The sequence below is a fragment of the Synchiropus splendidus genome, chromosome 5, assembly GCF_027744825.2.
Source record: "Synchiropus splendidus isolate RoL2022-P1 chromosome 5, RoL_Sspl_1.0, whole genome shotgun sequence".
Taxonomy (NCBI): Eukaryota; Metazoa; Chordata; class Actinopteri; order Syngnathiformes; family Callionymidae; genus Synchiropus; species Synchiropus splendidus.
Window position 1 is genome coordinate 32288765 of NC_071338.1, and position 27540 is coordinate 32316304.

At 45.7% G+C, this 27540-nt stretch overlaps 5 protein-coding genes and 1 long non-coding RNA gene across 8 annotated transcripts in view; 3 read left to right on the forward strand and 3 right to left on the reverse strand.

The window, feature by feature from the left end:
* Positions 1 to 11783, reverse strand: part of LOC128758686 (RNA polymerase II elongation factor ELL2-like) — a 59501-nt gene extending 47718 nt beyond the window's left edge. For both annotated transcript variants that reach the window (XM_053864905.1, XM_053864902.1), the window contains exon 1: positions 11656 to 11783. The gene's annotated coding sequence lies outside the window, so the exon portion shown is untranslated. The remainder of the gene's footprint in view (positions 1 to 11655) is intronic.
* On the forward strand, positions 980 to 5993 carry LOC128758690 (lymphoid enhancer-binding factor 1-like). 2 transcript variants are annotated; one of them, XM_053864909.1, is made up of 7 exons: positions 980 to 1093; positions 1594 to 1992; positions 3946 to 3995; positions 4061 to 4138; positions 4917 to 5067; positions 5125 to 5232; positions 5306 to 5993. In XM_053864909.1, the coding sequence occupies exons 1-7, from the start codon at positions 1091 to 1093 to the stop codon at positions 5342 to 5344; spliced, it is 828 nt and encodes a 275-aa protein (XP_053720884.1). In that variant the 5' UTR covers positions 980 to 1090; the 3' UTR covers positions 5345 to 5993. The 2 variants fall into 2 exon arrangements, with proteins under 2 accessions (XP_053720884.1, XP_053720885.1); XM_053864910.1 differs by having other exon boundaries at positions 4061 to 4129; positions 5306 to 5977.
* On the forward strand, positions 7198 to 10997 carry LOC128758687 (uncharacterized). Its single transcript, XM_053864906.1, has 7 exons — positions 7198 to 7266; positions 8214 to 9405; positions 9489 to 9541; positions 9614 to 9691; positions 9772 to 9922; positions 10440 to 10547; positions 10624 to 10997. The coding sequence occupies exons 2-7, from the start codon at positions 8227 to 8229 to the stop codon at positions 10666 to 10668; spliced, it is 1614 nt and encodes a 537-aa protein (XP_053720881.1). The 5' UTR covers positions 7198 to 7266; positions 8214 to 8226; the 3' UTR covers positions 10669 to 10997.
* Positions 11784 to 11852: 69 nt separating the features above from the next.
* Positions 11853 to 16708, reverse strand: LOC128758688 (uncharacterized). Its single transcript, XM_053864907.1, has 6 exons — positions 15589 to 16708; positions 14936 to 14991; positions 14692 to 14811; positions 13790 to 13925; positions 13558 to 13665; positions 11853 to 13488 (listed from the first exon to the last, which is right to left on the reverse strand). Exons 1-6 carry the CDS (start codon positions 16420 to 16422, stop codon positions 13444 to 13446), a joined length of 1299 nt encoding a protein of 432 aa, XP_053720882.1. The 5' UTR covers positions 16423 to 16708; the 3' UTR covers positions 11853 to 13443.
* Positions 16709 to 19083: 2375 nt separating this feature from the next.
* On the reverse strand, positions 19084 to 23818 carry LOC128758482 (uncharacterized). The gene is made up of 3 exons (XR_008414493.1): positions 23435 to 23818; positions 22335 to 22552; positions 19084 to 21924 (listed from the first exon to the last, which is right to left on the reverse strand). It is a non-coding gene; the product is annotated as an uncharacterized LOC128758482 (long non-coding RNA).
* Positions 23249 to 26330, forward strand: serf2b (small EDRK-rich factor 2b). Its single transcript, XM_053864452.1, has 3 exons — positions 23249 to 23398; positions 25832 to 25940; positions 25996 to 26330. The coding sequence occupies exons 1-3, from the start codon at positions 23392 to 23394 to the stop codon at positions 26066 to 26068; spliced, it is 189 nt and encodes a 62-aa protein (XP_053720427.1). The 5' UTR covers positions 23249 to 23391; the 3' UTR covers positions 26069 to 26330.
* Positions 26331 to 27540: the final 1210 nt, after the last annotated feature.

Sequence of the window (27540 nt, forward strand, 5' to 3'; positions counted from 1 at the left end):
CCACAGTCCAAAAACATACACTGGTTGATTGAAAACTTGAGTGTGTGTGTATGATGGGTGTCAAAGTACCGGAGATAGGCTCCAGCCCCCCAGAATCTCCTTGAAGGACAAGACAAGATGAAGATGAATGAATGAATGAATGAATGAATGGTGGATTGTAGCGACTGAGGAGTTGGTCGCTACAATCCAATAAGGTGGGCCGCCCATGGTGCATTTGGGTGGTGGGATTTCAATGTTGCGGCACTGTGAGTTAAGTGCTTGTCGTGTGCTTTGCCATCACTGTGTTGGCTGTGTGCAGCAGTCAGTGCAGTTGTCTAGCAATTAATCACGCTGTCTCAAAGAAGACCGTTAGTCAATATTGGGACAGCACCTTTTCATCTTAGATGCTCTAGATACAGATAAGAGGTTGGCGAATAAAGTACCATGGTGCTGAGAGGCAGAAATGCAACGAAGTTTCAGACGTGTGGAGCTGAGAGCGTCTCTTTCATGTAAACCAGGGCTGGGCAATAAAGGAGCCACGTTAGTGATGAGTCGATGAGGTTTCACCAAACACTGTCCTGATCTCCAGAGGCCACCAGACGGCAGTGTCTGCTGTAAAATGTTTGGACTTAACTATTTCAATGAAACCTCTCATTAGTTCTGACCCAAGAGCGTCATCTAATGTCCTCTGAAAATTATAGTAGTTTCATGTCACCTCACCGACCCGTCACTAGGCCACGTTACATGCTGGGACCATTGTAATGCAACAGTAAAACTATATCATTACAGAAGAAACGTTTGGATCTGACTTCACGAGGGCTGCATGAATGCAGGCAAACAGTAGTACACACACATGTACCATGCAGTGCCAAAGCACGCTTAAATAGTGCTCACTTGGATGACATCAGCAGAGCACAGCATAGAGGTGTGTTCTAATTATGATCATGCAACGTTCTGGTGTGTTCTACTTTGATGCTTTGGTGGTCTTTATTCCTGCAGCCTTTGTTGTGTAATCGCAGCCGCAAAATTAAAGAAGCTGTTCATAACTGCCACTTCGTGTTTGTCAAAAGCTGATTGAAGGGCAGAGAGGAGTCAAGGAACGCGTTTTAAAATGGTGAGTAGTTCAGTGGTCATTCTGAAGGTGTTCGGCGGTGATAGTTTCTGTCTTGTTAGTTGACTTGGATCACGACCGAGTGTGTTACTCCAAAGGGAGGCTCGAAGTCGAACCACTGCTCCACCACACCAAGAGAAGCCAGTTGGTCTCAGGAGTTCTAGTAGATCTAGTAGGTCTGCTGGATGAGAGAGATCTCTTTTTTAACAGTCTTGATATCAGAGCTAAAAAGAGTATCATGGAAGTCTGGGCCTCCTCTGTCGGCTAACCCTGTGGCTCGATGCCCATCCTAAAATCAGATACCATTTTGTAAGACTATCATGGCGATGAAACTGCTCACTAACTACACATTTCAGTCAGGGTTACCACTGGCTTCACACAGTCCTCTTTCTCCCACACAACCTTAGTACTTCCATTGACCCCTTGTGACCTCAGCAGCTGAACTTTCGATCCGTCTATTTTGCTGTCTGTCCTATTAAACATGTGAATACTGGGTGTGACAGGATCAGAGGATGCCAGCCAACGTGACCACCTGGGGTTCAGAACCTGAATCCACAGAGAAGGATCTGGACTGGGGGACGATCCTGTCCACGCTACATGGGATGTCTGGAGAGAGTTCCAACGCTCAGGCGGCTCTTCAGCCTGTGAATCTGGGACACGAGTTGGTCACCGAGGCGGCCGACCCTCCGGACACCAGCGGCGCAGAGTTCATCACTTTGGAAGTGAACGCCGAGCTGCCAAGTGAAGAAACCTCGTATGAGTACTTTCCCCCTGAAGGTTGTGTGGAGCAGCTGGCTCCACAGGCCTCAGCTGACAACGTGTTCTACCAGCCAGGCGTGGAGGTCTACCTGCCGCGAGTGTACATGCCGTTGTACCAGGTGGGCCCAGCGGTGTGCTACCAGGTAGGTCCAGAACCATCTGGTACAGTACATGCATGTGACTAACAGTACTTAAGCACCACCAAAACAACTCCTGCAATTTATCAATACTACTACAACCACTGGTATAGCTAAATCTACGACCAGTTCTACACTGATCTTGTCATCTTTAACTTACAGCATACAGCTACCACAAGGGCTACTCCCAAGTAGCACCTCTATTCCAACTGCTTTTATTATAATACTTCTACTTTTATCAGTATCACCACATCAAACGATGATACCACCAGTACAGTAATTATGATTTTTAATGGCGCTGATGGAACAGACAACCACTCTGTTGCTTCTTTATCTAGTGGTTTACGCATTCATGAACATGGCATGGCATGTAAGACTGCATTATATCTGGGCAAAATGTCTTTTTCCTTCTGGTTAGTCTGACCTCTGACCAGCAGCACCAGCGTTTCAAGTGTACATACTGTATATCGTAGACTTTGCAATAAAGAGAAAGCATTGGAAGACATGCCACACTTAAAATAAATTTAAAATACTTGTCATTTGACTCAGAATCAGTTTGGAAACAAAGTATCTCCCTCGCTGCATGAAATACGCCTCTTGTTTTCTAAATGTATACCTCTATTTTTTTAATGAATATTACTATGCAAATATTACTATTATGCTCAGGTACTAACCAGTTTCAAAATCTGTGTGGGCTCATAGAAATCCATGGGGTGTATGAAGGACACCTCATATTTTTTTTATTTAAATTCCTTTTTTAATTACACTCGGAAATGCATCTGTCAGCATTCCTCCTCACTAGCTTGTAAACAATTGACTTTAAATCAGAGTGGGATCTCAACAAGACAGGCCTACTTTTTTTTTAAATTCGTTTAATGTGTATATATTTGCATTTTTTCTGAAAACAAATTGTTATGTGATGCAGTGAATCAAAATCAGACTCTTTTCATTACCTTTTAGGACACAGAATTCACCAATAGTACTACCATTATTACCTCTATATCTACTGTCATACCATCGAATTCCACTTTTCCTACTCCTGCCACTGCTATAGGAGCACCGCTTCTACTCATCAGATCATCACCAATTCTATGTATACCCTTATTATTTCTCAAGACTGCTGCAATACTACTACAGCTACTGTTGATGAAATACTGTCTGGACTATCAGAGATTGTAGGATGGCAATTGTACTTTAAAAAAGGAGGTGACGCTTCCTTGAAATACTTGAAATACAAAGCCAAAGGTTGTAGAGCCATCTAGTGTGTTGTGAAAATGTGGACGGCTTGACAGACACGTGGTCTATGATGATCAAAACTCCTCCGACTGCTTGTTCTACAAATACTACTGCTTGCTAAGGTACAGCTACTATCTGTATTTCTCTTACTGGTTATTATTGCCGCAAACTGCTACCCGTACTACCATGAGTACTGTTATCACTTCATGCTTGTACTCCTTCATCTACTACAGCACAACTACTACTAGTACTGTAAGAATTACTGCTCTCACTGTTGTTCATACTACTTGGTATTTGCTGAGATGACCACAGGAACAGCAGCTGTGACCAACATCATCACTTCTATATCTGCTACTGCTGTGAGTACTACAGTGATACTAGTGATGGACCGACGAGGCTTCATGAAACAGTGTCCTGCTTCATGAAGCCTCAGAGGTCTCTAATAAATGTTTAAATCCAATGATGATAGAGAGTAGAGAGTGGCTAGTGGGCTCTGAAAGATTTTATGAAGACTCATCAACCCATCACTGCGTGATACCACCATAAATTACTACCAACTTCACTGCAATTCGTACAACCACCATTCATCTTGCAATGATGACTAATCATTAAGGCTGTACTATCACTATCAAGACCACTAAATACATTAAAAAAACAGGCTTTGGAACGCAAATGAATCTATGCTGCCCCCTGGAGCTCATCTGACTGTGCTTGTTTTTACAGAGTGACTACCAGCCAGTGGACGGCAACATTGTGAACCCTCCAGCTGCATCGTAAGCTTTCATCAATGAAATCAGATTACCTTCAGAGAACCTGATTTTTGTCGTTATTCTTTCAGGAGCAGAGTGCGGACGCGCCAGTACGCAGCCATGTCACATGACTCTTCACCAAAGGCACCGACTCCAAGGTGCAAATTGTGAGAAATAAGTAGGCAAATGATGGTGCAATCCATCTGCTAAAAATTACAGCAGGGAGCCATAACATTATGACTACCAAATCGGCTCATTTCCAGTCATTCTTCACAAAATCCAAGAGTACACTAGTGTGACACACACAGACCATAAGTATTTTGATAAAATGGGTTGCTGACCACCAGAGACCCTCAAGCTCAGCCTCAGGTTGGATTCAGAAGAAGGACCAGGTGGTCTTAATGTTTTGCAAAAGTTGACCATGAGGCGAAATTGGGTCTACCTCCTGAATCCATTGGGTTTTAATTCAAGTTTAATTCGGGTTTTCTCATTAGCTGAGCAAATAATGTAAATAATATAAAGCATTTTCATCTGATTTAAAGTTTTAATTTCACATTCCGTTAGATTTCGCAGAGCAGTTTCTACATATCAAATTACTGAAAATTTTAATATGTTTCGCAAGTTACCGCTGCCATGTTCATAGCGGTGTTAGTTTGTCTGTCTGAGTTCATAGCGACTTCAAAAGTTGTGGACAACTTAGAAATTGAATTTTCAGGAAATATGTGACAAATTTTGGGAACAACAACAACAACAACAACTCGGTATACATGTGTGGGAGGTGCACTGAAGCTGCTCAACACCTGGCTTTTCAGACACTGATGGAAAACATCTTGTTTTGCTTTTCCCTTCTTGCTATTGGACAATCATTTCCCCCAGTGTATAATACAGCTTTAAATTTAAATGCAAGCTGTGCTTTTGTTTCGTATCCTCACCATGGGGTCCCAGACAGCGACAGTTTGGTCAGCAGAAGGATGCACCCTACATCAGGAGACCACCCAACGCCTTCATGATCTTCATGAGGGAGAACAGAGCCAAGATCACCAACACACTGAAGCCCAAACACAGCGTGGAAGCCAACACCATTCTCGGAAAGATGGTGAGAGTCCTCGGTGAGGCACAAAGAGCTTTCTGACTGGCTGCTTCTCCTGCACAGTGGAAGTCCATGTCTCCGGCGGAGCAGGAGAAATACTACCAACTTGCCGCGGTCGAGCGGAGACGCCACGCTGAGCAGCACCCGGACTGGTCCAGCAAAGACAACTACGTCAGTGAACCCTATCTTTGATGAGATGCGTTGAGCTGATGAACGCTCTAATGACTTTGTTTGTCTTGTTCAGGGCCAGAAAAGGAAGCGACAGAGGACTAAATTGCTATAGATACCCCCACCCGACTAACCTAAAAAACACGTCCGACAACATGGAACAATCTGGGCCACCCAGCACTGTGAACTATGCTGCTTTGGAGTTACACTTGGTTTCACATGAGTCGTCATAATAGTTGTTTTTGCATGTAGCACTTTCAACGATGAGGTCAAACTAGCTTTCTTCATATTGAATTTTTTCATTCCATCCACTTTCTTCCCCGCGTGTCTGAGGTCGGGTTGTGGGGGCAGCAGTCAAAGAAAAGTGTCCCAGACTTCTCTCCTGCAGCTCCTCTGAGTGAACACTCAGGTGGTCTGAGGTCAACTGGGAAACCTCGTCTCTCCGTCCTGTCATGGATCTGTCCCGGGACTTCTCTCTATGTTCAAGACCAGCAGCTCTACTTTGAGACTCTCCTGGACAGTCAAGCTTCTCCGAGACTCTGGTGATGCAAACTCACGTCAGCTACTTGTACCACTGATCTGGTGACAGTAGGAATGTGAAGTGAGCACTCGTCTTCCTCCCACAGAGGTGGAAGCTGTATAGTAAAATGAGGCCTGAATAAAACTAAACATGAATAAAAACTGCCTGTTTGTGAGCAAAATGTCAAAATGATCATCAGTAATAAAATTTTAAGTTATGATTCCCTGGTTTTAAGTCGTTTCCTAACAGTGTTTGCCAAAACTCCTCCACCTTCACCAATCTTTCTCGTCCTGCCGGGCCATTCAGTCCTCATTTCTACTTCATCTCATCCACAGACCTCAATGGTTGTCTTCCTCTTGTTCTTTTCCCCAGTACCTCCATGTCTAATCTTCTTCATCCAACATGTTGCCTGTCTCTCTAGTCCAAACCAGCTGAGTCTAGCTTCTAACTCTGTCTCCAAACTTGGATAGATGGACCAGTTTTCCAATCTTGTTCTTCCGTGTCACTCCAATGAAAACCTGGGCACCTTCATCTCAGACTGCTCCTCTAGAGCCACTCATCTGTCACACATCACACAGATAGTCATCTCCACCTGGTCCACCCTGCCTGCACTCTCCTCTTCGCCTATTTTAATCTTGGCCCAATATCCTTATGAAAAATTCTAGACATTTGAACTAATCTGTTCATGTCCTCTTCTCCCTCATTTTCACCGGTCTTGGTTCTACTGAGCTTCATTTCTCTTCTCTCCAGCTTGTACCTCCACGCTCCACCTTCTCCAACTAATTTTTACTCTCACTACATATCACTGTACCACCAGCAAGCATCATGGCCCGTGGAGACTCTTTCCTAACCTTGTCCTTCATCCAGTCCATCCTCACCTTCTCCATCACTGTCTGGTACAACAGCTCCACCCTTCTCACCCTGGTCATAGACTGTTCCTCTTCACTCTAGCAGGAGGCTGCGGTCCATCCAGACCAGAACCTCCCGTCACAGGAACAGGTTCCTCCCCTCAGCCATCAGACTGTTAAATTTGTGATCAGCCTTTGCTGTTTGTGAGTTATTTTATTTTATTAACAGCACTTTATTTCGAAGCACTTTCCAAGTTGGTGGGACCCCCACTGACCATGGCAATAAATTGTATTCTGATTCTGATTCTTCACCCCATCACCACTGTTTCGCTGTCCTCATACAAGGATTGCAAACCCTCACACACTTCTCCTGACTCCCTCCTACAGCACAAAGACTGTCTAGGGCTTTCTCCAGGGTCATCAGGCAAAGGCACGGATCCACCAACAAACATCGTATGGTAAAAATGTAATGTGAATGTCTGTTACTTCGGCATGGGAGGAAAACAGAGTTCATCATGTCAAGCACTTGGAAAAGTAAAAAGGCAATGTTCCTCGTGACGTCATGCTTGCGTCTTTGTGATGTCATTAAAGTAAGTGAGTCTGAGCTCCTGCCTGTTGCTCCACAGACGCACTGCTCCCCGTACCGAGTGTGACTGATATAGTCTGAGGGTAAGTTTATTTTTTCATCGTCAGAACATGACACTTATTTTTTATTTATAATCATTTATCATGATCTGAAATGGGGACAGCATTCCATGGCATGAGAGACCAGATCCATCTTGGAAAGGTTGCCAGACCCAGGCACGTTTTACATGACAAATTCCTGTCCCTAAAGGCTGTACATCACCACCTAAACTTCTAATGAACTTACTAGGGACCAATTACACAGGTCACTCACTGTATCGCCGTTGACTTTCGTGAGTTGTTTGAGCTAGTTGGTGAAGGACCATGAGATGATTCGGCACTTTTTTGGCTGATGGCAAAGGCAAAGCAAGATCCTGCCTTGTCATTTCACACCAATTGCAGCACCTACTGAGAAGTTTGGAAAGAGGGTCTTTTTGATGCTTAAACAAATAGTTTTAAAACGCACTATGTGTATTGTCCCATCTGCTGTTCCTCATATAGGATCTGATAAGTGAGAACTGAAATGAGTATTTTGTTGCGTGGGTATATCGTTGCTAACCTCTGGCCTGGAAACCCTACAGTCGGCATATTTCTAGCCACTTTATTGACCATGGATCTTTGTGGGGTGGTTGGCTCGAGTACACTGATGAAGTCAGAAACAATAATCACAAGTTGAGTACAATCAAGTCTTTGTTGGGTCAGACCACAAAAGCCAGACCTGATGACTCCTTTTGAGGAGGAAGGTTGAGGAAGGAGGTGACTGATAGATCAATGGGATTATGGATAGATAGGAGGGTGCTCGATGGATGGGTAAACTGATGGATGGACAGATGTATGCGAAAGATGTATCCCTACATTTAGAATACATGAAGACAATCCCGCGTAACATGAATACAGTGCGTTTGACTCTTACGGTGAAGCTATAACGTCAATTCAATTTCAGAATGTAATAAATAAATAGAATGTTTCAATAAGTCCAGTCTCCCACACAGGTTCAACCCGAGGATGGCTGACAACACAATGGCACAAAGCAGTTACTCATCTGAGTGGACAGATATAGACACCGAGTGGGAAATTGTCCTTTCTACCCTCTACTCGATGTTTGGTGAACTTCCATCTGCTCCTGCAGAACAAGGAGCTCTCAGTTCGGGGGCCCCCACAACGGTCGATGACTCGACATCCATAGCATTACCAAATGAGGCGTTACATGGGGACCTCGCCTCAGAGGCCGAAATGGGGGCTTTACAAGAAGGCTCAACCATGGACAACACCGGGGAGACGTTCGGAAGAGGTGCACCATCAGGAGTAAAAGCAGAGGCGCTACATGAGGGCATCTGCCTTGACGTCAAGCATGAGTTAAGTGTGGGTCTCCACTCAGGAGTTGATGGAGAGGTTACACATAACCAAAACCAATCAGGAATTAATGGGTATACAAACCAAGTACAAACCAAGGGAGCCAGTGAGGAGGGCCGTGATGGCGATCCAACCTCTGGAGTCATTGGAGAAGCGTCGCAAGATGTTGCATTGGTGGTCAATGGAAACACCGCAGAGGTTCATGAAAAGGGATCGCAAAGTGGTGTCCAGAGCTTAGTCAAAAAGGAGTGGCAAGGCAGCGAGCCCCCAGGGGTCAAAAAGGAAGGGGATGTGCAGGTAAACACACAGTTGTTGCAAAGAGAAGTCCCGATAGAAATGACCGGGTTAGTAATGCAAGATGAAGTTCAGCCAATAGTCAGGAGGGAGGCGTCACATATGGTAAGCAGTGTTGGGGAGACAGAGTGTGATATCCATCCAGCAACCAAAATGGAGGCATTAAATGGGACCAACCCAATAGGAATGGCGGAGTGTCCTGGAGTTATCCCTTCCCCAGTTGGCATGAATGCAATACACAACGGGGTCCAACGCGGAGTCAGACCAGTGGCATTGTATGGAGGAGTCCCGTCACAGCACAGTGCCAGGATCATGCAAGGCGGCGTCCAGTCAGGAGCCAAAATGGGGGCACTACGTAGCGAAGTCCCATCCGGGATTAGATGGATGCATGGTGGCGGCCCATCGGGTTTCTTGGTCCACCAGCAGCCTAGCACATCTATGCCCGGGTCAACAATGTACCGCATGCCATTGAATAAAAACCCTTTCATACCACATGGCTACATGAATCAGGAACAGGGCGCTTATTTCCAAAACCAGGTGAGTGGCCCATCAAATCTGTTGAGGTGAATGATTATCAGCACCGTACTGGAACAGGATTACATTGTGTTTCTTCTCACCAGAATGTTTATGTTCCTGTCGTGGACAACGGTGGTGTGAGTTCTCTCGGGCCTTAGTAAGTGTCACTCTAAAACAATTTCCAGAGTTTGAATCTAAAATCTTGGCAGTCATTTTTTTTTTTTCGCAGTAATGACAAACAGAGGGTGATCCAGATCTTTGTCAACCCCCACTCGACGCCTCATCCACCTCAGGCTGTCACACCAAAGTTGGTCCTCTCATCTCTGACCTTTATTTCACCGATATACACTGAATATAATGTAATGACAATGACCCCTGTCATTTCAGACAGAGACGTAACAGCGTTCAAAAAAATCGTCCCTACATCAGGAGGCCGCCCAACGCCTTCATGATCTTCATGAGGGAGAACAGAGAGAAGATCACCAACACTTTAAAACCCAAACACAGCGTGGAGGCAAACACCATCCTGGGGCAGATGGTAAGGGCGTTAGCTTATTTGAGTCCGAAAAAGAAAATAATAGTCTCAGGTACACTGTGAAACATCACACCAATAGTTGCACATTGCACATCCTTCACGATTGACCTTAGTGATGGGCTGTTGAGGCTTCATGAAACAGTGTCTGCCATGAGTGACAGAGATCAGGAGCTGGCGTGCTCATCTTAAAAATACTTTAAATCCAAAGATTTTAGAGCAGAGAGTGCCATCTGGTGGGCTCTGAAAATGAGAGCACTGTTTCATGAAGCCCCATTAGTCTAACACTGGTCGTCCTTAAAGTCCATTTTAGGGCAACCATAAAAGACGGAGTCTTGCTGGACAGACGGTGAGGGAGCACGGACATTGCGAGTCATGTTTCACTCCAAACTCCAGCTGGGAGGGGGTGAAATCCCAGTGTGGGGATGCCTATGTTACCAACCAGCTAGGAGAACACTACAAACATCGTGCACCGTTAGCCAATATTTTTGAGAGGAAAAAATGTTCCTTCCTGTTTTCACAGTGGAGGGAAATGTCTCCCAGTGAGCAGGAGATCTACTACCAGAAAGCTGCGGAAGAGCGTAGAATCCACGCCGAGAAACACCCCGACTGGTCCAGCAAGGACAATTATGTACGTGCTCCTCTCTCATCATCCTCCAGTCTCTCGCACCGTGGGTCAGTACATTAATGATGTGTGTTTTGTGAAGGGTTTAAAGAGGAAGAGGCAGAGGAGGAAAAACTGCCCCATCTAAAGGATCCAGCAGGTGTCATGGCAACACGTCTTCCTAGTTGTGGTCAAGGAGGATTCAACCAGCAAGAAGAGGATGGGTGTGAGAAGGGAGGAGGATCAAGATGGAGGACGTGCTGCGGTGACTGCTGCTGCTGCGATAGGAGGAAAGATGGCGGGGAATCGCAGGCACATTAGCCAAACGCTACTCCAGTTCAAGTTTCAAGCAGAGGTCCGAACCCGGTCCTCAAAGGGCTGTGAACCCAATCAGGTGTCCCTCCGAAACCAGCAGCACCAGGCAGACTGCTGCTACATGTTTCTGCTGTTGTATCAGTGTGATCAAAAATAAAAATAGTTCTCATCAATGTTAATCGTTTTTATTTATTTGGTTTGGTGACCTGCGCCACGCTGTTGCAAAATAGTGGAAGTGTATCAAAATCCAATGCATCATTTAAATACATTAAAACCACGTATACTTTACTTTTAATAAACTGCTGTGAGACGAACGAATGATATTACACGACATGACGACGAACTGCCAGCGGTTGGCTATTGCTAGCAGGCTAACACTAGGTCCGAGAAGTTAAAACAAGAAAATAAGGGTTTTAACAAGACATTTCTCTGTTGCAGCAAGTGACTGCTCAACCGAGGCTGCTGCTACATGTTTCCGCTGCGAGTGTATTTAAAATAAAAATAGTTCTCGCCAATGACTAGACTTGAAGTCTTTAATCGTTTATTTGAAAAAACAAACATTTAATTTCGTTTGGTGACTGGCGCCATCTCGTTGCACTGTAGTGGAAGTGTTTAAAAATCAAATTCATCATTGAAATACATTAAAAGAACGTATATTTACTTTTGATGGAACCAATAAATTGCTGTCAGATGAACGAAAAATCTTATATGGCATACGACATGCTAACAGTTGGACAAAGCTAGGAGGCTAACACTAGGTCCAGGAGATTAAAACAAAAGAAAAAAACAAGGATTTTTAACAAGATTTTCATCCACTCACCATATTCCAGTGCAGCGACCAAAAGTTGTAAACCTCCATCCTCAGTCCAACACTGCACAGCTCTCCACAGCAGCTCACTAGTGCTGAGTGAGAGGGGCTGCTCTGTGCACCTCCAGCACTGGACTGGAGTGATGGAGGAACCACTGTCCCTCAAAACAAACAAACAAACAAACAAACGCAGGAACCACAATCAAGCTTTATTCTTCTCACAGTGCGGTCTCAGATCAACTTGTACATCAGAACTATCACAGCAGCCGTGTTGCATTTAAGGGCTCGCGACGACAGCAGCACACTTCTGATGAAAAATAGTGTGTTGAAGTGCTTCACAAATAAGAACCTTTGACTTTAGAGATCTAAAATAGTTTGTATGGTGAAGATTCTCACACTGTATAAACACAGGATAAAGTTGTTCCGACTGAACTGAGGGCCAGATTATCAAACCATTTCTTTCCTTTGACACGATATGAGGACGCGCATCATTCAAACAACTAGCATTTGTAAGAAACCCGGGTTCTACTCCACGGCAGTGGCCCACGGAGCTCAAACCCAGGCGATAATTTGAGGTATTACTGTCTTCAAAGGTTTGAATGCCAGAACACACGGCCTCACTCTGTGCTGAAAGCTCTGAGCTAAATAATAGAGGTTTGAAATGTGACTAATAATCAAAAGTAAAGCGATTACCACGGAGGAAGTACCACGACATAAGCAGATCCAACACGAGATCCAGTACTTTGAAGGAACAGAAAACTAGAAGCTGCATTCTTGAACTTAGTTGCTCAGCACTTCAACACACCGCGATACAGACGAGCAGTCGGTGCTGTCGTTCTCCTACAGTTCACTCAAGCAGGGACGACGCTGTCAGGGCCGCAACTCACAAATTATCATCAGTAACCGATTAGTCGGTGCAGTCATTTTTCACGCAATCTATGAATCTGAAAACATAACACAAAGATCTGAGAAACATATAGGTTTTTTAAAGGTACACACCAGGATGTATATTTTTGTTCGTGGGGTCCTGAAATGTCAGAACAATAAATACTATAAATATATTTAAGATATATAAACACTTTTAAGATTTTAGGATGTCGGGTGTGCGTTCAGGGGAGAGTTTCAGACGTCGTGTCACAGGTGGAGATCTACAGTTCCACCTGGCTCCCAACAAACTAAGTTTCGAAGTGGAAATGAAGACGGTTGTTTGATGTATCCATCCTCACCTCTCTCACACAGCGGTCGGAGGCAGAACTTGCGTGAAAATAAATGATATCGGTGTCTACGCGTGAATATAGAGGCGCATAACTGCACCAACTCAACGGGTTTGTGCAGTGGATAAATGAAGCACCCTCTAAAGACAGCGCTGAAGTGAAATGAACACCGTGAGGAGGGATTCCACCTTGCAAAAAAACAGTTTTAAAATTCTTGAACTATGAAATCACAGATTATACTGGTAAAACAAAATGCTGTGTCAGGAGAGCCAGACATCGCAGAGGTTTCACCTTCTCAGATGCAGTACTGCCATCACTGGCATCAGTCAAACCTGTCGGTGAAACAAAGTGCCGGCGTCGCTACTGAATAGCTGCACAGCGAGACCATCACGAGACCAGACTTGTTAGCATGCTCACTTGGTGATCATCTCCAGTCACTGCCAACGTTGCTGCAGACCTGTAGCTCCATTTGTATTCCAGCAATTCATTGTGTTATTCACTTTTAAGTTATTTTTAAATGACTGCTCATCATTCTGTCACTCTCAGTCCAGTTAGCGTTTTAAAGCCTTATGTAAGAAGCAACTCTTCACTTGGTCTGAGCTCTGCTCCGCTGCCGCTTCCTCTTCTTGCCCTGGACAAAGACAGCAGGCGTGAAATGGGCATCAGCTGGACGGAGCTCCAGAGACGCTGTCGCACTCACGTAGTTGTCTTTGCTGGACCAGTCCGGGTGCTGCTCGGCGTGGAGGCGTCGCTCTTCCGCAGCTTTCTGGTAATACTTCTCCTGGTCCTGCGGGGACATGGTCTTCCACTGTGGGAACCAGACGACACTTAGTGCTAATGACTACAGTAGAAACACGGACTACATCTGAGGACACATCAGTGCAAGCAACTCGAGGAAAAGGCAGATGTGTTTTGGCTCTAACTTCACTCACCATTTGACCCAGGATGGCATTAGCCTCTGCACTGTGTTTGGGTTGCGCAAAATCCTTGATCTTGGCTCGGTTCTCCCTCATGAAGATGACAAAGGCATTTGGCGGCTTTTTCACGTAGGGTTTATCCTGCTGCTGCCTGGAAAAGGAAACAGATTAGATTAGATTAGATAAGGCTAAAATCTTTGGGTTGAACAACCTCATGTCATTTTCAAATGGAGAGCGCCACCTACTGATCTCTGAAAATGAGGACCCTGTTGCACGAACAGTCAACAGCCCATCACTACAGGTCATTGTATCACAAAACACTATCAACTCATCGCTAGCTGCAGATGCATCGCAGCCTCCTTCAGCTTTGTTTTCATTGGTGTCAAATTAAGTTTAAGCAGCACCTTTGTTCTGCTGTGAGTGTGACTCTGCAGTCAAAGATAGTGTGATGACAGTGGTCCATGATTCAATGGAGGCAAGTAGAGAAACGATAGATATGAGAATTTCATGGATCAGTTTGAGTCTGTGATTTGACAGACCTTTGGCTGAGGGAGTATTTTATGTTTTGTATTTTGCTTAGCTACATCATTGCGTCCACCAACCGAATACCCGATGACAATACACTTCAGTTGACTATAGAATTGCCTAAACGGGCAACAAATGCAACACAGAGGAGGTTAAACTCTTCTAACAGTTTCAAATCGGAGGATTTTCTGACACATCTGAGACGCTGGTTTCCCATTTCCTCCGACCAAGCAAGTGGTTATAATGTTCTTTTTTTCCATTCCACTACTCACAGTAATGCACATCAGATGAAGGCAAACAATAAAATCCAGACTATAAAAATGTATTCAACGCAAGGGTCACACAGAAACGTCGGCTTGGGTAGCAGAGGGCGTTGAACAGAACAAACTTACTTTGACGTGACCTTGTCTGGCGCGGTCGCGGAGCATGACGGCGCTACATCAAGCTGGATCACTCTTCCCTGGCTGTCTCTACAAACACAGACTGGCTGCTTCCCTCCGCCACAGGAATGGCTGTTCGTGAGACAATTACAACACCGTCAAATGATTAAGCTTCATTTCGATCAGCTCCGTGTGTCGAGTAGAACTGTGCGCCATGTCGTCTTAAAGTGCAATTCAGTCCATGATAGTTACTTACAACACACCAAGTGGATTCATATTTTCGGGAGGATCCATCATGTGTCCGTGGTTGGCCTGGAAATGAATTAAAAAACAAGAATTTCACTCATTTGTTCCTCATCTGTCAGCTCTTCCTCAGGTTTCTCCACATCAGAGTGAAGTGAAACGACATTCCTGTCATCAGACCACACAACACTATTTTAAAAGCCATTCAAAAAGTGGCTTTCAAGACTGTTCTCACCCACATGTACAAACTGCACACATCTTCTGCGGCTCAGTGAGATTGTTGTCGTTACTGTTACTGTATTTTCTGCATGAAATATGTCCTCATTCAATGTCATTTGGCTGCAAAACTCCAACCAACAGTACACATTTTTTTCTGTCAAAAAATAACAAGGAGCCACGAAGATAGTCAGCGAGTGTGAGGGATCAAACTGGCCCAGTCCTGATGACAACATTCCAACTGCTGAGTTGACATCTTCTACATTTCATTTTTTAAAAAGCACACACACACACGTCATTCTGCATCATCACTTGGTCTTTCAGCAACTGGCTCCGGTTGTTCGTTCCCCACACGCATCACTCAGCCTGAAGTTCATCAGCTGAACGTGACTAGCAACAGAGGTCGGGCAGTCTTGAGGTCATGGTTGATGGTTGTATATTGAGACATACCTCCGCTTTTCTGTTGTGCCTATTTAAGTACGTTACAGCGGCTGAGTCCAGCTCAAAAGAGATCTCTTTGCAGTCTTCATCCACATCATCAATACATCCCTCCGAACTCTTCCCATCTCCCACAGACGTCAGGGCATCCGTCTCTTCCGGCTCCTCCTCGGTGTGTCCCCGTCCTGCCTGCGTGCTACAGTCTGTCCTGTCTTGAAACTGTGACAGGGGGTTTCTCTTTGAGTCACAGCTGAGATGACTCTCGGCGGGATCTGCTTCCACGTCCAGGCTCTCGTCCTCAATGCAAATCGTCTGTAACGGCAGTTTCGACCTCTGAGACGCCTGGCAAATCCGGATCGCTTTTAAAAGAGTTAGTTCAGGCTCCTTCAGCAGTAGCATCCGCGTCCTGTCGTCCTGGATGCCGAACACAAGTTGATCTCTGATCATGGCGTCGCACTGGGAGCCGAAATTACAAAACTGGCTTTTTAATCTCAAGTCCATGACAAATTGTTCGATCGATTCGGACTCCTTCTGCAGCCGGTGTCTGAAGATGTACCTCTGGAACGCTTCGGTTCTCCGGGGCGAGAAATGCTGGTCAAACCTCGCCATCACAGCCGCATACTTGTGCTTCTCCTCAGATTTCAAGTCGAATGTTTTGTAAACATCCAGCGCTCCTCGACCTGCTAGCATTAGCAACAGTGCTAACTTCCGCTCGTCGTTTTCGACACTGACGGCGTGGATATAGAGCTCAAATCGCAGCTTAAACGCTTTCCAGTTCTCATACACATCTCCGGTTAACTTCAACTCCTCTGGCTGCGGGAAAGAAATTGCTGTTTTATTTTTCATGTCGCGTCTGTCACTAGCTTTGAAGTGAAGCTGCGCCTGCGCAATGGCACGGCTGCTCCACTGGTTACGTCACAACGGCAAGTAATGACGATCATATCAATCGACGCCCACTTCATTTTAATCGTATCTTGGTTTGGAGTTTGGAGAAACGCTCTTAAAGACGTGTTTTTGGAGCGTTTTGAATTCTTTAAAAGTTACAGAATGCGTTTCAGAATCCTGAGTTTATTAGATTATTTTATTTTGTAATGTTTCAATTCAAAAGGAGAAGAAACTGAAAAGGAAAATGAAGGAAACAGAAGAAGAAGAAGAAATCTGTTTTGTTGACATCTCTGGAATATTTACATGTCTGATTCTTATGACTCATATGACTTTGGCGATTCTATTTACTATTCATTTTCCCAATTTTGGACAGTTCATCCACTTCCGGGGTTCTAAACATGACATGAACCGTCCAAAATAAAGCAAAATCATTTTAAACCCACCTTAAGTCTACTGAATTGGTTGAACTTTACCATGTTGTTAAGGGGCAGATGCTGACAACTGACCATTGTAACAGACACTGATGACGCCTGGTCAGTGACCTGATCTCACATGGACCAAGTCACCATCACACACATCAGAATAGTGAAGAAAGCTGCGACACTCCTACCGTTTCATGACCAGGTGGGTGACAGAAGTCTTCAACTATGGTGAAGCCCTGTCTTGGCCAGTGATACTGCTGAGGCTATGGGGAGAAGGAAACTGTGATTACTTAAAAGACAATCCCCTTTAGAATGGTGACATTCTGGCAGTTGTGTGCGGGTTCGCCTCCACTCACCTGGTTTTGCATGTACGGACCTGGCTGACGGTGAACATGAACAGGCATCAAAGTGTGAGGAACCGCTGGGTGATACACGTGGGAGGCGCCCATCATTGGATATTGCTGCTCCAGAGGGGCTCTGGGCGACATGGACAGATGTGGAGACACATTCTGCTGCTCCAAACCAGTCCCTGTGTGAATGGGGAGGCTTTCCATGAGGATTCGAGAAGGGAAGGAGCGCCCGCTGGGGTCACCTTGACTCCCTTCCAGTGGAGGTTGGCTGGCCACTCCTAAATCAGGCCGGTCAAAAGAAGACGATGTTCGGTCGCCAAACATTTTGTGGAGCGTGGAGAGGATCGATTCAAACTCAGTATCTCCTTCACCACACTGAGGTTCGGACTGGAGCGGTTCCATGGTGTTGTCTGCGAAGAGTCACTCGTCAGAGCAGAGTCTTCTTCAGTTTTTTCAGTGATGCTCGATCATGAAACAAATACAGCGTCGAGTTTCAGACATTCACAGCAACATGAAGTGACTGGTGACAGTCTAGCAGTAATGGCTAGATGAGGTGTCATGTATTGCAAGTTTGTGTCCTCAGCGTCAAATCAGGACACAGTTTCATGAAACCCATCACTACAGTCTAGTCATGGGTTTCATGAAACTGTGTCCTCATTTTCAGGGCCCACTAGATGGCGTTGTCTGCTCCAAAATCTTTGGATTTCAGTAACCATTTCTCTGAACTCTCACACCATTTTTGAACCAACAGCGCCACCCACAGAGCTATGAAAATGAGGACACTTTCATGAAGCCCCATCGATCCATCTTACTTCTGGCAGTTAATTTCTATCTCAGGATTCAAAAGGACAAATTTTAGCTTCTAAACTATAACATGTTATCGACCTGTTATTTGTCTTGGTATCACAATTGATGCTGCCCTCTCTTTTGATGACTGGCAGCCTTTTTCATTAAACCATTCTGTGGTCAGTTGACCATAAAACGCACTATGTTTCTTGAGGTAAAATAAATATAAAAATGATCTCTATAATATGTAGCCGAATGGCATATTTTCCTGTTTATTTTTGAGTGTTTATAAAAGGTAAGAGATACTCTAGTCGGCCATCATCATCGAGATCATCTAGATTTTGCCTCAGAGTGTCGACTGTCCAGTCATTCTTGCCACCACTTTTGACCTTCCAGCTTGTTATTACACTCATTTTCACGGAACAAAATGATGGTGACAGAATGTAAACTGTAAAAGTACCTCCCACCATTGTTCACACTCAGTACTTACCATTTATGTGAGTAATACAATTCTTAAAACAAATCTTAAATGTGAGCGCTTCTAAACTTCCTGCTCTTCCGCTGCGGCCGCCTGGTTCATTGATCTTTGTTTCGATGCTTATCACAGTTTGTGGTCTCCAGTTTGACTCCAGTCATGAATGAGCCCATCCTTGTCGAGGGGAGTGCTCAAGTCAAATCCCTGATGAGGCGGCCGACTCTTCATTTAATATGCAGCAATGACATCAAAATGACATCAAGGTCAACAAGTGACACAACTAAGAAACCCATTAAAAGGCCCTTACAGTTTTAATCTTAGTTCTGTCATTCCGTTCAACTTGGACAGAAGCATTATTAGCTCGGGAGTAACGCATCAGTAGTTACATTGTGGACAGATAATTCCAGTATGCGCAATGTGCTACAGACTTAACAAACAAATAAACAACCTCTGGACATTCTTAAGAAGGAATTTCATCGGAGGGAAGGATGACATCAAAGTTAGAGATGTCTGATGAATTCACACTGTTAGAACTACATTTTTGTTTTATTATTTTGCGATACAATAATGACTTAGCATTGAAATGAAAAAATACCATGTGAATAAACAGAAATGATCAGATCCTAGAACCAATGAAAGCATCGCAATTTCATGGTGAAGTATTTTAAAATACTACAAATATTTCCCCATAAAATAAATCCAGCATCTTTGAAGCCCTGTGGTCGTCAGAAGCATGTCGGTTGCAAGGTCATTTTTCTTTACGGACGCAGACATACTGACAGAAAAGAAAGGTCTCCTCTATTTGGCCATACAACTGATTTATGGTGATGGAACACAGAAATACCATGCGCTATTGACATCGTCCTCATTTACAGAGCTCAGTAGGTGGCGCTGCCTGCTTTAAAATGGGCGCTGAAAAGGTCAAAGCCAAGGAATTTAGAGCAGTGAGCGCCATCTAGTGACTGTCATAAGAAGGCCTATTGGCGTCTGAAATTCTCGGGAGAAGAAATGAAACTGGTTATAAGGTTAAATGATTAAATCATTATCGACCATACCATACCATAGAAGCTTCCACTTCTTGGTTCCAGATTATTGTTTTCTGAGGGTTTTAAATGCCGCCGACAGGAAGGTTATGCTTCAGATCCAAATTTGATTTTGATAACATTTTCAGGAAATATGTTCAACTGTACAGGGAAGAAATCAGAATCAGAAAAACGTTATTAATCCCAAGGGAAATTGTGTTTGTAACATGCTCTGTACACAACATATCACAATAAATTAAAAAGAAATAATATTATAAAGTGGAAAAAAAGTGATACAAAGGATCTTAGAAAAACATTGTGCAACAAATGCAGTTCAAGAACAGAAAATGTGCCAAAAAAAAACTCTTTGTATTTTTTTCAGGGATGAATTGTATGTTTTAATTGCCATAGGAAGAAAGGAGCTCCTGTGGCGCTCGGTCTTTGAGTCAGGCAGTCTCTGTCTATTTGTCCATGTGCTTCTGTATTGGACCAGGAGCAGATGGAGGGGGTGGGTGATGTTGTCCAGGATGCTCCTTAGTTTCAGGAGCATCCGTCACCAAGGAGTCCAGTTTCACCCCCACCACATCACCAGCTTTGCGGATGAGTCTGTTGCCACCGTTAATCTGCTGCGGCCGCAAACCTCAGTGAACAGAATTGCACTGGACACCACCGACTCATGAAACATCCTCAGCGTGGTCCCGCAGACGTTGAAGGACCCGAGCCTCCTCAAGAAGTAGAGACGACTCTGACCCTGTTTGTAAAGAGCCTCAGTGTTTCGAGCCCAGATGATCTGGATCACCATCTGGATCCAGGAATCTTTTGAAGGATGCTTTTTCATTGGTCTCTCCATGTTTTCTGTTAGATCTGAGGTCTGATTGTAGCCTTTGTCAGCTTTAGAGACTGTGTTCACTCGGCTGCAGCGTGTCAACTGGAGCCGTGATTCGCCGCGTGCTGGGTCGCTCAGTCATTTCATTGGTCGGTGAGTCAATAAAACAGTTTTATTTAGTAAAGAATTAGTGAATAACTTATTGAATGGTTTCGCAAAACTGCGCCTGGAATCACGGAACGACTATTATTATACTCCTACTGTATTGAGTCATTGCAAAGGCTGTGTCCTTCGAGCATGCGCAAAGGTTGCGAGAATTCGTTTATCGCGATACTTCTGAGTGATTACGTCACAGCCTGCCACGGTTGAAACGCGGCTGCGCGTCGTGGTAGCGCTGTTGTTTTTCGAGCCCCGGAACGACGCGTTGGCCGAGTGGCCTGCGACTCAACTCCCAGCGATGGCAGCGAGGAAAACGGAGAAGTTCTCGAAATTGAGCGACTTTGACAAGGGCCAGATTGTGATGGCCATTCGACTGGGTCTGGGCATCTCCGAAGCCGCGGCGCTGGTCGAGTGTCCGCGCGCGGTGCTGGTCCCTGTCTACAAGAAGTGGGCCGGCTTGGATCTGACCGTGGACGAAGAGTTGGAGAACGGACAGCAGCCAGGCACAGAAGCAGGTGCGTCGCCACCGCAAGACCCAATGCATTTTGTGCTCGGTTTCTGCCACGAGACTTGACTCACACCTGGACTGATGGTCCATGAGACTTGACTCGCACCTGGACAGATGGTCCATGAGACTTGACTCACACCTGGACTGATGGTCCATGAGACTTGACTCGCACCTGGACAGATGGTCCATGAGACTTGACTCACACCTGGACGGATGGTCCATGAGACTTGACTCACACCTGGACGGATGGTCCATGAGAGTTGACTCACACCTGGACGGATGGTCCATGAGACTTGACTCACTCCTGGACTGGTGGTGGGCTTCATCATCCTGTGCTTGGAGCTACTGGGGGCTGAGCAGTAGCCCAGCTCCAGGTGTCTTAGATGGTGGACAACCATCAGCTTCAGAGCACGTAACATTCAACAGGTCACACAACAACAGCTTGGTTTTGATCTTGGTATCTCCTATGTTCTGCAGACGAAAGGCCGGTTGATCCTGCGCCTGAGAAGGCAGCGAAAAGGCAGCTGGACGACGACGGGTCAGCTGAGGGCGTTTCTCCTGCAGCTCCTGAGCATAGGTGACCGGACAACACTTTTGTCCTATCTAAACTTTCCACCTCTGTAGTCCACTGATGTTTAGAGTTATTGTCCTAGTGTTTCACGGATCTATGCTCATTCCACAGTGACCCTGAAATGATGCAGGAGAAGAAGAAAAAATCCAAAAAAGGGAAGAAAATGAAAAAGGATTCCAGTGAAGGACGTATCGCCGACACCGCCGGCCCACGGCCAGATTCTTCTGAGCTTCTGTCAGGAGAGTGAAGCTGGCGCTGTTGACTCTGAAAAGTGTGGAACCTTCCCTCCCTTTTTGTGGGTGATCAGAGGCGGCTGATGGGGTACGCCGTCTATTTGTTTTCAGCTGTGGAGAGACGAGCAATTGTGGGCAGGAAGCATCATGTGACATGTTTTACATTTATATATAAAGTGTATTTCTTTTTGGAGAGCACCATTTATCCTCCATGAGTTCTCTTCCAAGATAAACCTTAATGTCTTGTGAAAGACCTATTTTGCAGCAATGTGGTTTTAAAAATGAGATACTCCTTGACTTGGCCGTTTGCCTCTTGATGTCATGGGGCTCATTTATGTGACCTGCAAAGGATCCTGGGATTGTGGACCTGCCATGCGATGGACTCGGTGCCTCTTCATCACTTGCCCTGACTTTTTAAAAACCATGATTATTGACTTGAAAGAGTGAGTGAGGGTTTGGTGGTGAGGCAGGGGAAGGCGTGTGACGAAGGCTGCATGGATCTGGTCGACGGTGCAGCTTACCGAGTCACAGGTTGTTATGGAGAACCACTTGTGCTCATTCCTGGAGCGCTTCCAAAGACTCGTCCTGGATCTGAACTTCGATATCCATCAGGATTTGTGCATCCTTTCTTCACCAGAGCTGCTGTGTGTGAAGTGGATACGTGGTTTTTCTTCTTACTGCTACGTCAATAAAAGTGAAGTTAACGTTGACCCCTGACAAGAATGTGGTCGCGCATGAACTGAGGGAGAAAGAGAACATGTTGGCACACAGAAACATAAACACCACAGTGTGTTCCTGCTGTTAATGAGCTGTTGTCTTCAGAACGAATTTCTCAACATAGCTTGAGGAGACATTGCTGAATGAAGGAATTGCAAATGACGTGTTCCTCCATCTGTCTGAGGTGAGGTCATGAGGTCAGCAGCCAGAGTTAAATGGCCTGGTCCTCTTGGAGGAGCCAGGGGGTGGTCTGTTTGCTGACCACCTGTTGGCTCCGGCTGGCTGGGACCTTCCATTATCCCCTGACCAGTTTGCTGCTGCATTTGAAGTAGCTGGAGTGAAGATGGCTCGTCATATTGGGCTCAGTCATCTAGAGTCAGAGAGTCTGGGAGATGAGGAGTGTGCAGGCCGGCTGCACTGTCTGAGATGAAGACGGGAAGGACATGTGTAGAAGTTTGGAGACTCAGTCAGGCAGGTGTGTGGGGAAGAGACCGAGTTGGGCCTAGAAGGTTGGCGATGAAGGAGAGTGGAAGGCAACCTGGGAGGTTCATGATGGAGACGTATGATTAGATAGGAGCACTTCTCCGAAGAAGAAACCTTTTATTATTCATTTCATGTGCCCAGCCAAAGTTCACCATTCGCCAATCGATACATATGATATAAAGCACTGTTCGACGCCAAGTTCGCGTGTGACGTCTCCGGACTCGCGCATGCGCAGCGGGCCCAAACAAGGACAGGTCTCGCGGTAACTGCGCGGCCGCGTCACAGAAGCAGCGCTTGGAGAGACGCGGAGGAAGCCAGCGGCCCTTTAGGCTGAAAGTCTTCGGATCTCGACAGAAGAGGCGACGAACACGTCACAAAATGACCAGTGGGTATCGAGCTGTGTTTTACTGTAAGACAATACCTGCTTGATGTCTGTGCTGTGTGTCCGCCGCTGTTGGCCGCCTGGGCTCCGTCTATTTCCTGCAACTGTATCATCGCCGTGTTTTGACTCCGCCGCAGAGCGAAGAGTCATGACGGCTCTGGGCCTCAGCTTCTGTGTCCACTCACACGTCTGAAGGCCTCAACCAGGCCAATGTCTGGAATAGTTGGCGAGTGTTTCCACCGCGGTGTCGCAGTCCAACCCTGAGTCCATCTCGACTCGACTCGACTCGGCCTGCGGCTGCGCTGGCTGTGGAGCCGGACCCTCGTCTGCTACCGCAGGAGTCTGTTCATGAACATGTGTTGTTGACCGATAGACGTGTGAGTTTAGTCCCACTGTGCCAGTCTGGTGTCGCCGAGTCCTGGCTCTGTGGTCTGCGCTTGGCTGTGCTCCACAGCGCCCCCCTGCCACGTCGGCGGCTCGCGTGCCTTGCACTGGTTCATGATGGTGTTACGTCACACTTGTGTTGAAACAAGAGAAGCGAGTGGAGTCGTGTTTTTGGGGATATAATATATATATATATATATATAACTATCGGAAGATGCCGTATACTGGCAACAGAGCTCTGGTTAAAACATTATTTGAAGAGGAACAGTACTTTATTACCTTGTATTGATTCATTCTAAGGTTTAAAATGTACTGTAAAATGAGCATTATTCAGTAAAGGAATGTAATTCTTTGGATTTGAACAGCCAATTAAATGAAACCTTGCATCTAGGGATCAGTGGTATGGACAAAAGGTCACGATAAATGTAGTAATTTCAGTGATAATGATAATGATCAGGATAAATCCATGTTCCTTCTCCTCCATGTGTTGGACACTACACTCTCTCTTGACACTGTTTTATGATGGAACTTATTAGTGGAGTTTGTCTCCAATGTCATGATTTGTTGACGTCTCAATAGAGCAGTGAACTCAGAGCAGAGATGAGGAACTCAATGTTTCAGGTCTCTGGTAGAAGCCGCTGGTGTCTGACAGGCTGCTCTGCCAGCTTTATTTAGGGGTTAAATGGAGCCATCTGTCTGCTGTATCTCATGTCTCTGAACAGTTGACTTGAACTATGGAGCAGTCTGGACACATTTCCTAGATGCTGCTGAAGAAACATTAGAAATCAGGTGAAGAAATGATCATGGAGTCAGAGTCTATTCTCCAGATCATGATACAAACTGTCAGTCCTTTGTCTTGTGGGATGAAAAACCTTGTCACAATTCTCTCTCCTAAAATGCTTGTTTTCCATGGCCTTATTGAAGATTTCACTCAGACTTTGAGGCTTTAGAATTTGTTGATGGTCCCTAACTGATGGCGCCTCGTAGCATTAGCGCTGCCTGTGAGAGTGTGTCCTCCATCAGTGAACCCTAATGGGGACGCGGAAGAGGAGGCCGTTACCAATACCGGAGCGGAGCTCCGTCCAATATCCAACTATTTTCAGTCTCGTCATGTTCACGTGTGCAGGTCCAATGCAGCGAGTGAGCCGCGTGTTTATGGAATTTATCGTGAGATGCAGAATTGTGTTTGGCGGGATACGGTGGACGATACGTTATTGCCCATCCCTACTTGCGTCATTTTAAAACGGAGAGCGCCACCTACTGGGCTCTGAAAATGCAGTAGCTGTCTCACAAAGCCTCATCGGCCCATCACAACACCCGAGTGCATCTGCACCATTCATGGACACTTACACATAAAAGGTGTAGGAGGCTGCAGGAGCGACTGAAGCATCTCACACTTCACCTTGTGTCCTCCAGCAGAAGTTTCTGAAAAGATTTGTTGTGCTGCTACCTCGTGACACGACTGGCCAGAGGAAGCTCATCTGTGGCTTTGAATCTGAAATATTGCAAGCTGGCAGATGCGTCATTTTGTCTTCAGAAATAGCTCCTGTTTTTTTGTTGTGCGGCCATGTTTTTATTGTTTTGGTCTGAGTGGATGAGTGAGTGAGTGAGTGCTTGCTCATAAGGGGCGGAGCTAGAGGCGCAAATCTCACACAACCAGTCTGAGCTGAAACTCTTGCTGAGTCACAGAAGAGTGAAATGGAAACAAAGATGAGTCCAAGACTCTGGAGTCAGAGCAAGGAGAGTCTGGGATGAAGATCCAGAGGCTGTCACTGGGAGTGACCTCAGAAATGAGGGATGTTTGGAGAGGAAGTCAGGAGTTGGACCGAGACTGTAGGGGATGAGGAAGAGGAGGACAGTCATCATGAAGGTCGTGCTGTAGTGTGGAGGGGGAGTCGGCGGCCCTGAGGTTGTGTGGGGTTTTTTTTTTCATTCTACCTGATGAATGCAGAGGTTTTAAAGCATCAGGAGGGATGTTGGGGCAGAGCTGATCCGTTCAGGAGTGGCTCCTGGTGACAGTGTTTCATGTTTCCCGTCCTGGTGCTTCCTCAGGAGGAAACCAGCGTGAGCTCGCACGCCAGAAAAATGCCAAGAAGCAGAGCGACCACGGCAAAGGCAAGCGATCCGACGACGGGCTGTCAGCTGCCGCTCGCAAGCAGAGGTGAGGCTCGGCAGGCTCCGGGTGACGGCGCCAGCTCTGACCTGCTTCTCTGCAGGGATGCTCAGATCATGCAGCAGAAGCAGAAGCAGGCCAACGAAGGCGGCAAGAGCGGAAAAGAAAGCAAGTAGAGGAGGACTCGGCGCCTGACTCTGCCTCCTCGTGGCCCAACACCCCGCCTTCAGCCTTCTCTCTCTGATGTTGTCCAGACTGAATCTGTGGTTCCAGACTCCCAGAACTTGGATCCGCCTTTCCTTCCTCTCCAGGCGGACGGTGCGAACAGAAGAGCGTCTGTGTTCGCAGCTCCAGCGGGACGAAGCGGCCATCTAACTCTGTGTATTTTTGTATAAATCCTCCCCCATGGTTGCAAATAAAGTGTATCTTTTTAGTTGATGCTGGACTGTCTTGCTTGCTGCCTTTTATTCCAACATCAGGAGACATCCAGGATTCAACTGCCTCCTGGCTCAGCTCACATTCAGATGGCAGAAACGCCGTTTTCCTCCCACGACCCAAAAGCCAGACTGAACTTCATTTTATGCCAGTGGAACCTCACATCTGTCTACAAACAAAGCACCTCATCACTCCATCACTGGTCACATCTTAATTGTTCACTGTTACAAAGTGACTGTATCTGAGAGAAGCTAATCCGAGTTGGAACAATCCATATCTCTCATAACATAGTGCCCCGTGGTTTAGATCAGGGCTTCTGAACCTTTCTGATCTCGGGGCCCATCACACGGAACCATGTGATAACCGCAAAGATATTTGTTATGGAAAAATCCAACCAGCATCAGATCAGATGCAAGTCATGTTCATCAAATTTACTAAAGAAAAAAAACTTACTCTTATTCGAAAAACGTAATAAAAAAATTGAATAAAATAAATATACTAAAACCATGTCCAAATATCATAAAATAAAAACAGGCCTGGTCCCCCATGTGGAAGAGATTTCCATCTCAATGAGACGAGGAGTTTCAAGAACCTGATGCAGTGACGCACTCCGGCCAGCAGGTGGGGGTCGTTGCCAGGAGTTAGTTAAAAAAAGTTTTATACAATATATTATTGACATATATTTTAGGAGGTTGTGTTATATTTCTGAGACAAATTCTGGGCTTATTCTGTGAGACCTAAACTATGCATTATTCTTGAAACAATCCATTGTCTTTCAGTCAATATTTTAAAATGATGTACAGAAACTACTAGATTCAACTGTGAGTCATGGGAGACAAGCCTCCTCAGTCCTCCATAACCGTGTCTCCAACTTCTCCACATGTCCCTCTGGTAGGAGCATTTCTGAGCTTCTCCTTTCCAGTCACTCCAAATGATTGATCCACCACACCTCCTCATCTCCACACCTCAACATCTCCCTCCGTGTGAAACCCAGGACGGACGAGACGATGAACAAGAGTCACGTGATCACGACAAACTCGCCTGTAAATATTTTGATCACATGATCCTCCACTCCACCACACCTCCACATCTCCAAATCTCCGTGTAAAACCCGGGATGGACGAGATGATGAACAAGAGTCACGTGATCACGACAAACTGGCCTTTTGATCACATGATCAAGTCCAAACAGCGGCGCTCCTTGGACCTGTCCT

Bases quoted from the DNA above. Each gene is read 5' to 3' on its own strand.
- LOC128758690 (XM_053864909.1), top strand. The intron at 3,996-4,060 runs GTAAGCTTTCAT...TTATTCTTTCAG, and splicing joins GTGAACCCTCCAGCTGCATC to GAGCAGAGTGCGGACGCGCC. The intron at 4,139-4,916 runs GTGAGAAATAAG...ATGGGGTCCCAG, and splicing joins CCGACTCCAAGGTGCAAATT to ACAGCGACAGTTTGGTCAGC.
- LOC128758687 (XM_053864906.1), top strand. From the start codon at position 8,227: ATGGCTGACAACACAATGGCACAAAGCAGTTACTCATCTGAGTGGACA. The intron at 9,692-9,771 runs GTTGGTCCTCTC...CTGTCATTTCAG, and splicing joins CCTCAGGCTGTCACACCAAA to ACAGAGACGTAACAGCGTTC. The intron at 9,923-10,439 runs GTAAGGGCGTTA...CTGTTTTCACAG, and splicing joins ACACCATCCTGGGGCAGATG to TGGAGGGAAATGTCTCCCAG.
- LOC128758688 (XM_053864907.1), bottom strand. From the start codon at position 16,422: ATGAAAAATAAAACAGCAATTTCTTTCCCGCAGCCAGAGGAGTTGAAG. The intron at 13,926-14,691 runs GTAAGTTTGTTC...TTCCTTTTCCAG, and splicing joins CCAGACAAGGTCACGTCAAA to GCAGCAGCAGGATAAACCCT. The intron at 13,489-13,557 runs GTGAGTGCGACA...GTCTTTGTCCAG, and splicing joins GGTCCAGCAAAGACAACTAC to GGCAAGAAGAGGAAGCGGCA.
- serf2b (XM_053864452.1), top strand. The intron at 25,941-25,995 runs GTGAGGCTCGGC...GCTTCTCTGCAG, and splicing joins GCTGCCGCTCGCAAGCAGAG to GGATGCTCAGATCATGCAGC.